The sequence below is a fragment of the Asterias amurensis genome, chromosome 11 (genome assembly GCF_032118995.1).
Source record: "Asterias amurensis chromosome 11, ASM3211899v1".
Taxonomy (NCBI): Eukaryota; Metazoa; Echinodermata; class Asteroidea; order Forcipulatida; family Asteriidae; genus Asterias; species Asterias amurensis.
Genome location: NC_092658.1, coordinates 3,327,346 through 3,343,108, shown reverse-complemented (window position 1 = coordinate 3,343,108; position 15,763 = coordinate 3,327,346). Strand labels below are relative to the sequence as shown.

The window sequence follows — 15,763 nt, the reverse complement described above, 5'->3', positions numbered from 1 at the left end:
CATCCAAATGTATGCATAAAATTACAAACCTGTGAAAAATTTGGCTCAATTGGTCATCGAAAGTGCAAGAAAATAAGGAAGGGATAAAAACTGGGGGAAAAAAACGTCGCTGCTCAGAACTGTGGTGGTTTCAGATGCCTGATAAATGCTTTATGCATGGACCCTTTCTCAGATTCAAGTTTTGTTGTTAAAAATTACCTTTTTCTCCAAAACTACACTACTTCAAAAGCTGTCCAGTGCTATTTACCAAGTTCACATTTATATGGTCTTTAATTTTGTGAGTACCGGTACTTACCAAGGATGTACCCTGCCTTTAAATCTAAAAGTGACATGCATGCAAGCTACTTCAAAACTGTGACCACACGTTCAGTGGTTTGTATTTTGTTAACAGATGTATGTGTATTGCATGTCATTTTTATATGTGATAGTCTCTTTCACCTTATTCATGTATGTTTGCATTGTAATGTACAGAATTGGTTTAAGTTTGGTGTACATATTTGGTGTATTTTTGGTGGAATGGGAAAAACTGCTGTTTCTGTGCATTGTATTGCACCAAAGAGCATTTGGGACCTCACATTTTCCCAGGGCCCTAAAGCGAGACCTGGACCAAACGCTGTAAGGGCTTTGCACTTAGCGCTCACAATTAGTCTCTTTTAAACCACCGATTAGTTTTTCCTTTTTTTTTATTTTATGAAACTCCATTCTAAGCCTGATTGTGGAAGCGGTCTTTCTAAGGAACTTTGCCAGTTATTTGAGCGTACTTAAGTTTTGAGAACACCTGTAAAAAATATGCGCGACGGTTTCTGAACTAATTTCTGCTGAAAAGCATCAAATGCAGTGAAACTAAAGCTTTTCCTCCCATTTCACACACACAGTTTAGTGTAGCATGTTTATGTGTCATTTTAAATACAGTTTGGTGGATAATTAAAAATGCTTGAATTTTAACATTTTGGGCATGAATTAATTTTTTTTTAAAAGAACATTTTGTATTAGTTGTGTGTAAATAATGTATATGAAACATTTTACAAATATTATTTGTTTTGCTATCCAAGAAGAAATCTACCAGTAGAGACAGCCTGTTGCTCTCAAACTGCCTCTGTTTCTTAAAGGGTCTATGTACTTTTTTTTATAAGAAAAACACAATGTCTACAGATTTACACTAAACTTACACAGTTTGAAGATAATGATTGTATAAAGCTTCCCTGAAAATATTACGTGCTGAGGTGCTGTAGTTTTTGAGAAATGAGTAAAACAGTGTCATGAAAATAATTTTTGTCTCACTGATCGTGAGACAAAAATTATTTTAGCTTTTAAAAACGTATTTTCATGACATTGTTTTACTTATTTCTCAAAAACTACAGCATCTCAGCAAGGGAAGCTTTGTATTATCATTATCTTCAAACTGTGTAAGTTTAATGTAAATCTGTGGACATTGTGTTTTGTGTTAAAAAAGTACCCACATCCTTTAAATGGATAGTGGAGCAAAATAATTAGACCCCCAAAAAATTAACAGTTTTGAAAAAAATATCTAGTACCGGTAGTAAATCCACAAGAGGAACTTACTTGGTAAAATTTAAATAATTAACTGTGCAAGCACTCTACCAGGAACTAAGCCATTTAGCTCTACCCACACTCTAAAAACTAAAGAGTTGAATCCCACACTTGCAAGAGTTTGGTGAGTATCAACACTTTGAAAGTGTTGAATCCAGCATTTGATATGTAAAGTATTTGGTCAAGAATTTAAGTGTCAGTTTAACGTTTAAAAAGCTGATCCAACAATTTTAACGAATTCTTTTTAAGGATTGTTGGAATCAACACTTCAATTGTGGAATTATCCCTTTCTGTGCTGGATCATACATTAAAAATGCTAGATTTAACAAACAAACTGCTGGATCCAACACTTTCAAAGTATGGTCACTCACTGAGCTAATGCAAGTGTTGGATACAACAACTCTTTAGTTTTTAGAGTGGACTTTCCAGATTGTACAGTAAACTTGGGCTATATGGCACTTACAGGTGTAAGACTGGCACCCCATGGAGAGGCAACCAACATAGGCCTAGTTAACTCAGTTGGTAGAGAGTGCTGGCACGTTAATATGGAGGTCACAGGTTCAACTCCTGCTCTAGCAAATTTGTCTTTGTTCAACCCTAAGTTTTTAAGAAATGAAAAGTTCCTCCCTATTTGAAATTGAGCGACACACTTTTGTCTGTTATACTCTTTGGATTATGAACCCCAAACAAAACTTTTGGGTAACGGACAAAGATATATAGTCGATATTGTCAGTACAATTGTAGTTCAGACAATTTGTATTGTATCAGTTGTTAATAATCTTCAAAAAGAGTTTCCGCTTAAAGAAGTATTTCTATCAAATCTATTGCAGCAGCTGAGTATTTTATCTTATGATGTATAAAATTAATTTGTTGATAATAGTAAGTACCAGAAACCTATCAAAATCCACACAGTTAATATTTAAACTGCCACCAAGTTATAAAAATAATCCCATGGACCCTTGTAATTTTTCCTCTCTTTGTTTTACATACGCTTTAATAGCAGACTTCAAGAATCTCAAATTAATTTCTTGGGAGAGGATCTTATGCCAAGATGCCATTGTAGTCTTTGACACATCTTATCAAAGGACTATGACATTTTTATAAGTCAATGAAACACCTCACCCAACCCATCGGCTTTGAGAAAGCCTTTTGTTTTTCACCCCAAATAGCTTTCCTCAGAGTAAAATCAGTGGGTTTTTTTTTTTTTGGGGGGGGGGGGTTTCATTAAAGAGTCTCTTGAGGGGTCGGTACAGTGAATTAAAGTGGTGGGGTAGTTGGGCATATATTATAATGGCAACCTTTGGAATTTGTTTTCAAAGTAAATGGGAATCAGGTTGGCTCAGTGGTTTCTTATCTTGGCCTTTCACCTCTGAAGGACCTCGGTTCGAATTCCACCTCAAATCGGAGCCTTGCATGTGGGTTGGGTTTTCGGTCCCTAACTAATTGCTTGGGTTTTCTCCCATTTTGAAGAAATTATTAACTTGTTTCTCTTTATTTCACGGTTTTTTGGGTACATACCTGAACATGGAACTGGTTTTCAATGGGAGACTTTTGGGACACTTGGTGGCAGCAGACTTACCAGGTAAATTCCATTGTTCTCGGTAATGTGCGCGTGCTCAGAACTACGTAAACAATGGAAATTTACCTGGTAAGTCTGCTGCCACCTAATGTTCAAAAGTCCCCCATTGAATGTCAATGCATGGGATAATTCCTCATTCTGTCGTGCTAGTGCACTGTGTATTTTAGTGGATACTTGTCTCATTGTCACATCTGGTTCATGTTTTTGTAATTTCTTCACCCAAAGTAAGTCTTTTATTTTTGTTTCTTTTTCTTTCAACAGCAAGCAGGCATCTACAGAGGAGGCTATGCACGTTACACGCCGTATTAAACAAAAGAACACAGCATTTCAAACTCAACAAAATAAACTGTGCTGCCAACTTTACTGTTAGAGATTCTGAACAACTCTTGTCAAATAATTTAAGAACATTTTAAAACTGCCTGTTATTTAACAATATGGATTTATGCACGTGCTGCACGGTGACCGCGACTCGATGCAGGGGGGTACGGTAACCCAGTCATACAGGGTACCAGTCGTGCTCCTTTACTGGTTGCTTGACTTGTTCGTGTGTAGCATTCACATGAGGACGTGTGGGGGTACCAGCTGTTTCAACCAATGGGAAAATTCGTGCTGGACTTTTTTGTGTGCTACGATGGTGTTCTGAGTACCAGCTTACCAGCTATAGTTCACTGGTTGTTAGTAGTGTGATCGGAAAAACTTTGAGTTGCTGAACTGAAAGGAAATGACTACAAGAGATAGAAACAGCACGGGAAGAACGATCGAGATAAAAGCTACAATACTACGCAGAGGGATTGCAATTAGAATGTACCATCATGGTTTCAGTTAATGAAGAGTTGCAATATATGGGGAAGGATACAAGCCTCTTTTTCTTAAATTTAAGGCTTAGAAAATGAGCGTTCAGCACCATGGAAGATGTCACATTAATCAGTGAAAGGTTGATGGAAAGGGTTCTTACTTGGGCGAAGCAATGAACACACATTCTTAATGTATGCCAGAATTGGACATTTAAAGACCAATTTAGAATGATTCAAAGACCATTTGGGAATCTTTTCCTATATTCGTTTGGTGAGAAATAGCGGAGAAAAGGAAAGGATGTAATGTTGGATGAGTAAATTGCCAAATTTGTGATAAAGACTCCCAAAGAAATCATATAGACAATCACACACTAACCGAAGCACATAAAGACAATCAAATTGATTCACTTCAATTTAAAAAAAATCGACAACTCAATGTTCAATGTGCGTTCCTCTGCCAATTCAAACCTCTCTTTTACAATAATGAAAACACTTCATCAATGAATGGCAAAAAATAAACTCAGGTGTTGAGAATGTTTTTTCATTGTTTTTAAAGATGTACAAATATCAGTTTCCTTTATCGGCTAAGGACAGCATGTTCACTTAAAACATCATCAGTTCCTCAAGAGAGTTTGTGTCACACAATTTGTTCGTTCAGTGAAAAAATTAATCGAGTGAACAACTCCTCTTTTAGTTGAGAGTAAAACTAGAATTTGTTGGTTCATGTTGGAAAAGTAACACTTGTAAGTGGATTCGAAACTGTCAAAATTTGTTGGTCCACCCAAAATTAGTCTGATACAAGTCACCGTTGCATCGGAACTTTTTAAAAATGGAAGTTTTTCCACCTTTTTGAGCATCTTGTCACATCTCACACACCGAGTGTAACTCAAATATTTTTTGCCTAAACAAAAAAAGTTATTCACAAACAAAAAGGCATTTTATAAATCAAACGATATTCTTGTAGTCAGTTTTTCAAATTAAGGCAGAGTAAATGAGATATTTTGGGACAAAAGAAAAGATGTGCTTGAACAATTTTATTATTAATGGAACAAGCGGACCTATACTGCACTCTTCCACATTATGTAAGTTAAACACAGGCTTATAGGCTTGTCATTTTTGTACATATATTACCTTATTAATAGTGCTCTGATATTTAGATATTACAACTTTTTAGTGGCAATATATTGCTAATCGCTAGATTGATCAGTTTATTTGCAACTCGGTATGAGGAATTTGTTCTGTTGTTTCGTAGCAGTGTGACCAAATCCGTCGTCCAGTCCTTTCTTCAAAACAAATCTTGCATGTAGTTCTTTATTAGATAGCTCTTTAAAAAAAAACCTTCATTTATTCAGACACATTATTACACACGTGCTAAATGTGGTGCTATTAGGGTTTAATCAATGCTATGTTTACGAACACAAATAGATATTTAAACGTTGTGTGCTATACCTTTTCAAAAAGCGTTAAAGGAGATTAATCAGCAGTTGGGAGTTCAGTTGCAATAAGAGAGACACGGAACAGCAGTTGAGAGTGAACTTGCCAGGACACAAAACAGCAGCTGGTTGTTCAGTTTAACTGGCCACTTAAGGATCCCAGTGAAAATTTCAGGGACTTTCATTCACTGATGATAATGTGAAATTCAAAACTTCAACCATGGGTCTGCTGGGAAGGGTTACGTAGTATAAATTCACCAAACCAAATTTGTAAAAATAAATTGTTTTAACCTACTCTCCTCCGAACTGTTGAGATGTCGGTCCACGATCTGCTCCGAACTGTTGTAATGTTGATCCTCTGCTGAAACTTGAACACTCCTGGGCTCAATTCATAGAGCTGCTTATGCACAAAAAGTTACCCAAAGCACAACAAAATTATGCTTACCAGATAAAGGTTACCAGCCAAGAAGCCTTGTCACATGTACCATCTGTGACTGGTATCCTGCTCACTTTTTAGTTAGCAGAAGTGTTAAGTTAGCAGAAAATGTTTTGCTTTAAGCAGCTCTATGAAATGTTGCTCAGATCTGGGGCAATTTTATAGAGCTGCGTTAGCACAAGTAGTAAAGTATAACAAAATTATGCCTACCAGAATACTTACTGGTGGTGTCCTGCTTATTTCTGCTAAGCAGAAGTTTGTTAAGCAATTTCTTCTGCTTAAGCATTTCTATGAAATTGGGGCCTGACGTTGGTACTGCCACAGTGAGGAGTAGGTGACCATGGCAAGGGTGTAGTTGAGTTTGTTATAGCCGTTGTCATTTCACCGTTATTGTAGATCTGTCTTAACAACCGTAAAGCTAATTAACTTGCCCACAACTAACTTTATTAAAAAGTAAAGACACTTACAGGAGTCATTACGTATCTTCCGTCTTTTATTATTAATGTATAACTATTTATTTATTTCTGTAAAACAAGTAAAGATCTTATCCGGTTACATTGTACAGTTTGTCTTTTGCTGTATAGTCTTCAAATAGCACATTATTAAGAGAAAAAAAAGTAAAAAATTGTAAAATAGAGAAAAGCAAAAAACATAAGACCCATGATAATGAGACATTTATATTTATTGTTCAATATACTGAATTTATTGAAATAGTGTCTATTATAGCCTGTTTAGATAAACAGAACTACTTGAGTGCAATGGTTTGCCAGACAAAAAACTTTTCTGCCCTTTTTGGCCAACCAAAGTGTTCTAATAATCGTCCGTGTATTGTTGGATGTCGGTCTTCTATCTGAACGACCATGTACAGTGTGCTGTTACCTCAAAACTGGGAGGGAAATGTTAGGTATCTGTTTTACCTATAACTATCTTTCTGTGAAATTGTTACATTTTAAGTAGTTTTGTCATTTTTTGCTTTCATTAGTGATATTAATGGAAACTTCTTTTTAAAAACTTAAAGTAACTCTTTTGTTTTGTGTTTTACTTTTTGTTCAGTATTAAAACCTGCACACCTTTATTTCTGGTAACATCTTCAAAGACTGGGCATCAACCACCCTACTTCCCACTACCACCAGAGTATACTCACCTCCCCCCCCCCCCTCCCATAATTTCATGAGGTTTGTGGCAATAATACAAATGGTAATCTTTGTTTACATATTTTGACCTTGAGGTATTATCGGAATGTGTAAATTGATGAAAGTGACACATGTAGACGGCTAGTTCTGACAGAATTTGTAACTTTCACCATCGATGAAAACGTGGCTGTGTAATTAATTAGACTTCCGAAATGTTATTGTTGGAGTAAAGTGCTTGGGGTTTAGAAAGATTTTGTTTCAACTCATTAATTTACTGGACATTAGTTTGTTTTTCTTTTTCTTTTCTTTTTTCAAATTTTTGATCTCAACTTTTGTAAATTGCCAAAGTTTCTTCATCTCTGCAGACAGAAGTCGATTGTTAAAAAAAAATCAAAATATTTTTGATCAACTCAAGTGGAGATATGGGAAAACACTTGACTTGGTACTTTTTGTTGTCAACTCTAATCCATCTTAATATTTTGTTCACCTTAATGTCACCAAAACTAAGGTGAAACATAGTCTGATCCATGTCTTGGCGATGAGAATCCAAACTCTCATTATCACTGTGTCAACAGGGAACCACACAAACATAGCTCTCATCTTGGTTGCATTTTGTTAACCCTACACAGCTGAGCACATCTCCCGCACCAGTCTTTGAATTTGTTTCAAATAATCTACAATCATATTTTGTGTGCTATTCGACAATCATGTTTTAAGTTTTAACTGGGGAAATGCCTTCACTTTTACAAGGCAGTATCATTTTGTTTTCTTCTTTGTTTTTAAATGTCAGTTATGACCAGCACACAATAATGTATATGTATGAAATATATGTCTTTTGTGTATTTAAATGTAACTTAATATATGCTGCTAAATTGCCAAAATGCCAGAATATGGCAATAGCAGCAAGTGTTAAATAAACAGTAAATGAACCCCAGTTGATTTTTTATTTTAAAGAAAAATCACACCTAGAGTATTTCTCAGAAACCATTTTAGCTCATGTCAAACTACCAACATTTTATGATATTTGTTTGTGGGTTTTTTTAAGACGTCATTTTAAAAAACTCAAGTAAGATATTTTTTCTGAAGTGAAACCTTGAAGCATAATGTATCTTTGTTGAAAATCTTGTCAGTTTCTATGGTAATCATATAACAGCTAGGTGTGTATTTTTAATTATTGTGGGTTTTTATTTTAATCTAAACTGTTTTTAAGTTTATGTACTGTTTGTTATGCCACATGGAACAAAAAAACAAGAGTTTAAATAAAGCAAATACACATTTGTGCAGACTTCTACTTTGGAGGAGTCAATTAATCCATTATTTAACTATTTTTCATTTGTTAAATGAAACAGAACAAGAATTTATGATAAATGTTTCATTTTCAAATAATCTGTTTGGTACTGAGGAAAGAGTGTGATTGGTTTTCTCCCGACGTTCATGGGCCTCGTTTCAGCCTGTAAACACTTACTTTAGCACAGACAAATCATAGGTTATTAGCCAAAATACCGTACAGTTTACACTGTTCTGGCTGGTACCTCATTCATTTCTTGCTTAGCAAAGGAACTTTTTGTGTAGCAGCTTCATGAAAAGTTGTGTTAACTGGATTATCTTCTTTTACAAAAGTGTTGAAGATGAACCTGTTACCCTTTAGTTTGGTGTGCAGTCAGTTGAGCTTACTTGGGATTCAAACCTTAAACTGCCAGGATTTATAAGGATGCTCCCCTACCTGACGAGTTGCGCCTTAAGGAGCTCAAACAGTGATACCATCAAGCAGGAGTCGAACCTTGATATCACCATAACACTGTTTGAACTCATTAAGAAGCAACTGATGCAGGATCTGAACCTTTGACCATAAAGTTGTTTTAAGAAAGCTCTACCACCTGAGCTATGCTCTCAAGCAGGAGTCGAACCTTGAGCCTTGGTATCACCATACCACTGTTTGAGCTCCTTAAAGAGCAACTCCTGCAGGACTTTGACTTTGAAGTTGTTTCATTGATGCTCTACCACCTGAGCTATGCTCTCAAGCAGGAGTCGAACTTTGAACCTTGGTATTACCATACAACTGTTTAAGCTCCTTATAAGGAGCAACTCCTGCAGGACTTGACTTTGAAGTTGTTTCATTGATGCTCTACCACCTGTGCTATGCTATATCAAGCAGGTGTCGAACCTTGAACACTGGTATAACCATAACACTGTTTGTGCTTCTTTGAACTTTTGACCATACTCTACCACCTGAGCTATCTTCTTGAGCTCGAGTCAAACCGTAAACCTCTGTATCAATAGTGCAGCCGTCACTCAGTGACGCTCAAGGCACTTTAACATACAGTATTTCCTGCAAGGTATGTGGGACTACGTTGAGTTATGAGACTTTTTACATTGCACCAACTGAGATTGTTCTCTGATACAGGAGTCCAACCTGTTGTTTCATTTTAACTTTACTTGTCGTCATCTACTATATTTCGGCCTAGGGAAGGTTAAAAATGTCGGAGCAAACATCACACAGGTTGTGGAGAAACTTGACCACTAAATGTTCAATTATTGTCTTAAACAATTGGTCGGTAGTTGAAATTGTTACAATTTTTTTTTTACAGATTCAGAATTTTCTAAGGAGTCGGCGTTCAAAAGAGGTTTTATAATTTATCTTGAAAATTCTACAAAGGAGCTGAATTTGCTCTGGAAGTACAGATCAAACAACTCCTGTAATAGAATTATCAAGTCTTTAATTTTATAGGTTTCCGGATTAATTAAAAATTTAGGTTTATTTGTGTTTTGAGTTATGCCTGGGTCTAAAAGTACACCGTTTAGTACCCAGGATCTTTGGCATCAAATGCATTGAATAAAAATACACCAAGTCTGAAAAGAAACTTTCTTTCGTGGATTGAGTTCTTATTATCTGTGTTTGTTCTCAAAGTTTATGTTTTAATAACTATGTAGTGAATAGTGATCCCATAGTCTACAAGCCCTTGCCCCCCTATTTAAATTGTTGAGATAGGTTCACCAGATCAGAACAAGTGAGTATCAAAAGCCATTCATGAAGTGTTTTGACACTGACTTGATAGTTGCAAGTTGGCACCTAAAACATAGTTTGAATTCCTCAGACTATGAATACTGTGCCATGTCACATGGTTGCAAGTCTGTGGTCATGGGTTTTAGTCGTCCTGATAGCCGATACATTATTGGCTGAAACAGCGCCCTCTGTGACAAACCCTATGTCATTAGCGAGTTAGAGCGTGTGATAACAAATCTGTGGGGAATTCTGCGTGGCTGATGCAGAGAATTGAAATCAAGTCTATGTCACATGGTTCCTGGCAAGCTTTTGAGTGTAGCAACCTCACCATCATACTTTCATCTAGCCCCATAAATTGGTCCAATCGGATTGGACCGATTTAGGATCCGGAGTGGATTGGACTGATTTATGCGGCTAACTTTCATCCAATTTAGTATACGTGCGTTTGTCATTTCTTACTAAATACACAAAATAATGCCCGGACTAAAGCTCGGTTCATACTTCCTGCGAATGCGAATGCGAAGCGAATGTTGACATCACAAATTCGCAACGAATAATTCGCAGCAGTTGCCCTCTGCTCGTCTCACCCAGGTCAAAATTCCAGTTGAACCTAGTTAACTGGGGTCAACTGGGTCAACTGGTTCAACTGGATAGTGACCAAACTCGTTCATTTTTCATATTAACCAGCTGGTTTGGACTAGGTTTAACTGTGTTCAACTAGGTTGTCGTCCATTTTCCATATTAAAGCAACTGGTTTTAACTGTGTTTAACTAGTTTATCAACTGGTTTCAACTAGTTCCAGTTAAACCCAGTTTAACTAGGTTCAACTGGAATTTTGACCTGGGCTTGCGAATATCGCTGCAAAAGGAAGGTTGTGAGGGCAAATTCACAACAAATTCGCTTCGCATTCGCATGAAGTATGAACCGGGCTTAATGCACAACTGTCTTTAATCTGAAGAATTCACATTTAACAATTAACTTGTGACTGAGCAAGTCATTGTACTAGTTGTAATACTCAAATTTTATTCAAAAATCGGCTTATTTGAACTGTGAACTGCCCTTCAAAATTATTTAGTTTGGATAATCCTAATCCAGAATTGAGTTCTCTTTATCTTACAAAATTTCAAAACTTTAAAAGCACCCCACCATTGGCTTTCGAGGGTAGAAGTTAGGTCTATCCCATAGCTGCGTTTTGAGAGAATTGCAATAAAGTGTCAAAAAGTTACAAACAAAAAGTTACAAACAAAATCAAATTACATGAGCGCACACACAGGTTGCCAGAAGACAGCTCATTCAGTTGTGCATTCAGGTGCTATATTGGGCATGGCGAATCCTTTAAAGGCAATGTACACGTTTCGTTTGGTTATTGTCAAAGACCAGTGTCCTCACTTGGTGTATCCCCTCATAAGCATAAAATAACAAGTCTGTGAAAATTTGGGTTCAATATTGGTCATCGTAGTTGCGAGAAAATGATGAAAGAAAAAACACCCTTGTTGGACGAATTTGTGTGCTTTCAGACAGGAATAAAAGACTTCTAGCTTGAAGTCTTTTATTATTTTAGTGAGAAATTTTTTAAGTTAATATATTTGTTTTGAGTAAACGTGTACCTTCCCTTTAAATGAGGGATTTTTAATAGGGAGGCTATTTCCTTGTTTTATGTTCTGTGCAAGTGAAAAATAGTTTGTTAAAAGTATGTACATACTGGGGGAGGGGTTGGATAGTACCCTGTCTGGCATGGGTGTAAATTTTGACCCAAACTGGTGTCCAGCATGCAACCACTTGACCATCAAAGGGTCCCTCCATGTTGCAACTCTCTCATTACCGGTACTACACGGCTCAAGCATGTAAGCGCAACAACTGACTAAACACAGAACAGTATTGCTCAGCAGAAACAGGTCACCAAATTTTGTGGCTGATGCTCATCTATTTTTTTTTAGTGTCAAGCAGTACTTTCTGCTTAACAGCTTTGTAAAATGGAGCCCAGGTTCATCATGCGGCTTTTTATGTCCACACCATACAACCAACCTGTGTGTGAAAATATAAATACAAATAATTTGGGTGAAATTCGGACTATGCAACTTTAAATTTAGTACTTTGAAATAAATCGCGGGAAAATCTCAAGGAAAGTTCCCAGAATCTGGGTCTTGGGCATGCGCAAATCAGTTTGTCAATCCATGACTCACGCACTGTCGATTTATCGCGTGCCAGTACTTGTCTCAACCTTGTCCTTTTAAATAGACCACGAATTTCGTTCCCCCGTATTTATTTGTATGTACGAGGTTGTAAGGCGCCGGTTTGAGCTTTAGAGGGCGCCCAAAGTAATTTCCGTCTACAGTATTATGGCATACGACATTGGGCTACGTGTGCTGTGTGCGTAAGAAATGTGTAGCGCCAAATTTGAGTAAAGTATTTTAGGGGTTTTCTGCGACATTTTTGCACTATTTTTGCTTTGACAGGCAAGTTAACATGGACGTAGTGGATGCTCATGGGGAAGGGTTGAGGTAAGAAGTATAATTGTTGAAACTGTGATATTGAATAACCCTTTATTAAACAAAAATGTGTCAACGTTTGTGTGTCCCTAAAAAAATAATACACACCAAATCATGCACACACGTCGGCCGCGCTCTATTTACCATACCACATATCACGTCACATGTGGCGGTGTTTGTTACTCCTTGTTTTTTAAGTGAAATTTTCCCTAACTGTGTGACCGGCTGAGGTTGTTTAGCCCATTAGCCCCACTGTTTGAGGTTTGTTTTACTACCAACAAACCTCATAGCTCTAGTAAGGAGTAGTTTAGCCCCCCCCCCCAAAAAAAAAAATAGTTTTGTTTGTTTGTTTTTGTCAGGTTTGTTATTGTTTTTTAATTAAAATGATATGGCAAAAAACGTATGTCCGTCTGTTGTTGTTTGACCCTGTTGCTTACAAATACAAAATATTGGACTGAATAACCATGGTGCTAGTACTATGGATATTATGAAGAACCTTCATGGTGCGAGATTTGTATAAAAATGTATTGATTGATGTTGACATGAAGTAAATGTATCTAAAATGAAAATGAAATGTTGAAAACATGTTCAGCAACCTAGTTAGTATGAACAAGATTAAAAATCGACTTTGTTTGTAATATCTCTCTAGAAAATTTACAATAAGTTCGTTAGTTCGTTGCGATAATGTAACCCACCCCCCCCCCCTCCAGACAGCTGCCAGGCCGGAGGGTTACGAGATTCTCTCGAGCGGCAGTTGACAGTCTAGTCCATCACGTATAATTTCGACAGCTAGTCACCAGATTTGCCCCCATTTTTACCACTTTCAAAATCATGACACAAATTCTAAGGGCACGAACTGCTGAGCCATGTTCGTGTTGGACTAAACCATTCTGTGAAAGGGGTGTTACAAGGCAGTGCGTGTGCGCTGTTTGTTTACAATGCCCGCCATTCACTCATAGTATGGCGCGCACACACTGCAGTTCTGCCTTGTAACACCCCTTTAACAGAATGGTTTAGTCTATTTCGGCCGCGGTTCAACAGTTTGTCAATCCAAATAATAATAATAATAATAATAATAAGACTTGTAATGCGCACATATCCACCCTGCTGGGTGTTCAAGGCGCAGTAAAACCAAAAACAAAACAAAAACAAAACACAACACAAAGAAAAACAGACACAACAAAATTAGTCATTGAAAACCTGTGACATAAGATAAGTTTTGAGAAGAGACTTGAATTTTGCAGTACAAACACAAGATCGAAGATTAAGTGGTAGAGAGTTCCAGATGCGTGGCGCGGCTACAGAAAAAGACCTGTCACCCCATGAGTGTCGAGACTTGGGTTCAATGAGGAGAAGCATAGAACTTGATCGAAGATTCCTTGATGGAGTGTAAACGTGAAGCAGTTCAGAAATATAGTGGGGAGCCTTGCCATTAAGAGCTTTGTGGACAATGAGCATCAGCTTGAAGATGATTCGTTGAGAGATAGGCAGCCAGTGTAGTTGTTTCAGAATGGGGGCGATAGAACAGGATTTTCTAGACAGTGTCACAATGCGGGCAGCAGTATTTTGGAGCCGTTGAAGTCGGGAAATCTGGTTGTTAGGAAGACTGTAGAGAAGAGCATTGCCGTTGTCAAGACGAGAAGTAACAAATGCGTGAATGACCTTTTCAGTGGCACTTTTGTCCAAGTACTTGCGAATCTTACCTATATTCCTGATGTGATATGATGATAAACGAACAATGTTGTTGATGTGTGGCTGAAGTGTCATCGATGAATCAAAAATAACCCCTAAGTTCCGAGCTTTCAGCGAGGGAGCTATCCGAGCATCACCGATGGAGATGTATGGCACTGAAACCTTAGTTAACTGTTGACGTGACCCAAATAGAAGGAACTCTGTCTTATCATCATTTAACTTCAGGAAGTTTTGTTGTGTCCAACGTCGAATCTCTTGGATGCATTTCTCAAGTCTTGCAATAGATGCATTGGCGTTTTCTTGAGAAGATTTAAACGTGATGTATAGCTGAGTGTCGTCTGCGTACACATGGTAATTCAGATTAAATTTCAGGATGATGTCACGAATCGGTAAAGTGTATAGCGTAAACCACTGCGGGCCGAGTACCGACCCCTGTGGCACAGAGTAGTTCAAAACAACAGGGTCGGATATCGCGGTGCCAATACATACATGCTGAGTTCTATTGTAGAGATACGATTTGCACCATGCTAGGGCTGTGTCCTCTATGCCAAGGTGATTCTGGAGCCGAGAGAGAAGGATGTTGTGATCGACAGTGTCAAAAGCAGCACTCAAGTCTAGCAGGACTAGTGCTGTTAGGTTACCATTGTCCATTGCAGAGAGAATATCGTTGCTCACACGGACTAGTGCAGCCTCGGTCCCATGGAAAGGCTTGTATGCTGACTGGAACACGTCGGACAGGTTGAAAGTATGAATGTGATCAGAAATACGTGATGAAACTACTCGTTCGATGACTTTTCCAAGATATTTTAAGTTTGCAACCGGTCTGTAGTTTTTGAATATCTCCTTGTCCAGGTTTGGTTTCTTGATGAGCGGCCTGATGTAGGAAACTTTGAGGCTATCGGGGAAACAACCGGAACTGAGGGATTCGTTTACAAGCTTAGTGATGTAGGGTACAAAAATATCGATGTTTTGCTTTATCATGGATGTTGACACTGGATCCAGCTCACAGGATTTTGAAGGAGATTTCATAATAACCCTTTGAATCTCAGCAACAGTCGCAGGCTCAAACACAGATAGTCTACACTCTGGTTGAAGTTGTGGCAATGTCTGCGGCACGTTGTAAGGGACTGATGAAAATGATGAGCGGATGTCTGAAATCTTGGTGACAAAGAATTTCTGGAACTCATTTGCTAAGTCCTGGTCATTGTAAGTGGATGGAAGGACAGGGGTTTTGGGTTTGAGCAACAACTTACCAATTATCTTGAAAAGCTTCTTTTGATCTCCTGAGGATTCTTGTACTTGAGATGAATAATGGATGATCTTTGCCTGGTTGATCAAATTCCTAACTACTTTACATTGGTTGCGATATTCTTGTCGTTGAATTGCCAATTTGCCATTTTTCCGCCACTTCCGCTCCAGTTGACGACAGATCTTTCTCGCTGTACGAATATCATCATTGAACCAGGAGACTTCAGTTCGGACCTTGACTGATCTCGTTTTCCAAGGTGCGTATTTATCCAAGATGTCACTGACTGTACTCTCATATTGGCTGACATAGGAATCCAAGCAGTCGTGATCAACTTCTAGATTTGCTAAATGGGAGCCTATGTCGCGGAACACTTCGGTAGGATTAACATGTTTCCATTGTCGGC

General features: G+C 37.8%; 2 protein-coding genes across 13 annotated transcripts in view; both read left to right on the top strand.

Moving 5' to 3' along the window:
- Positions 1–9,770, top strand: part of LOC139943734 (RNA binding protein fox-1 homolog 3-like) — a 221,926-nt gene extending 212,156 nt beyond the window's left edge. For all 12 annotated transcript variants that reach the window (XM_071940495.1, XM_071940493.1, XM_071940494.1 and 9 more), the window contains exon 9: positions 3,392–9,770. In XM_071940495.1, the coding sequence (XP_071796596.1) occupies positions 3,392–3,439 (48 nt within the window). In that variant the 3' untranslated portion in view covers positions 3,440–9,770. The remainder of the gene's footprint in view (positions 1–3,391) is intronic.
- Positions 9,771–12,308: 2,538 nt separating this feature from the next.
- Positions 12,309–15,763, top strand: part of LOC139944625 (uncharacterized) — a 28,360-nt gene continuing 24,905 nt past the window's right edge. Inside the window, exon 1 of the mRNA XM_071941686.1 lies at positions 12,309–12,431. Coding sequence (XP_071797787.1) covers positions 12,397–12,431 — 35 coding nt within the window. The 5' untranslated portion in view covers positions 12,309–12,396. The remainder of the gene's footprint in view (positions 12,432–15,763) is intronic.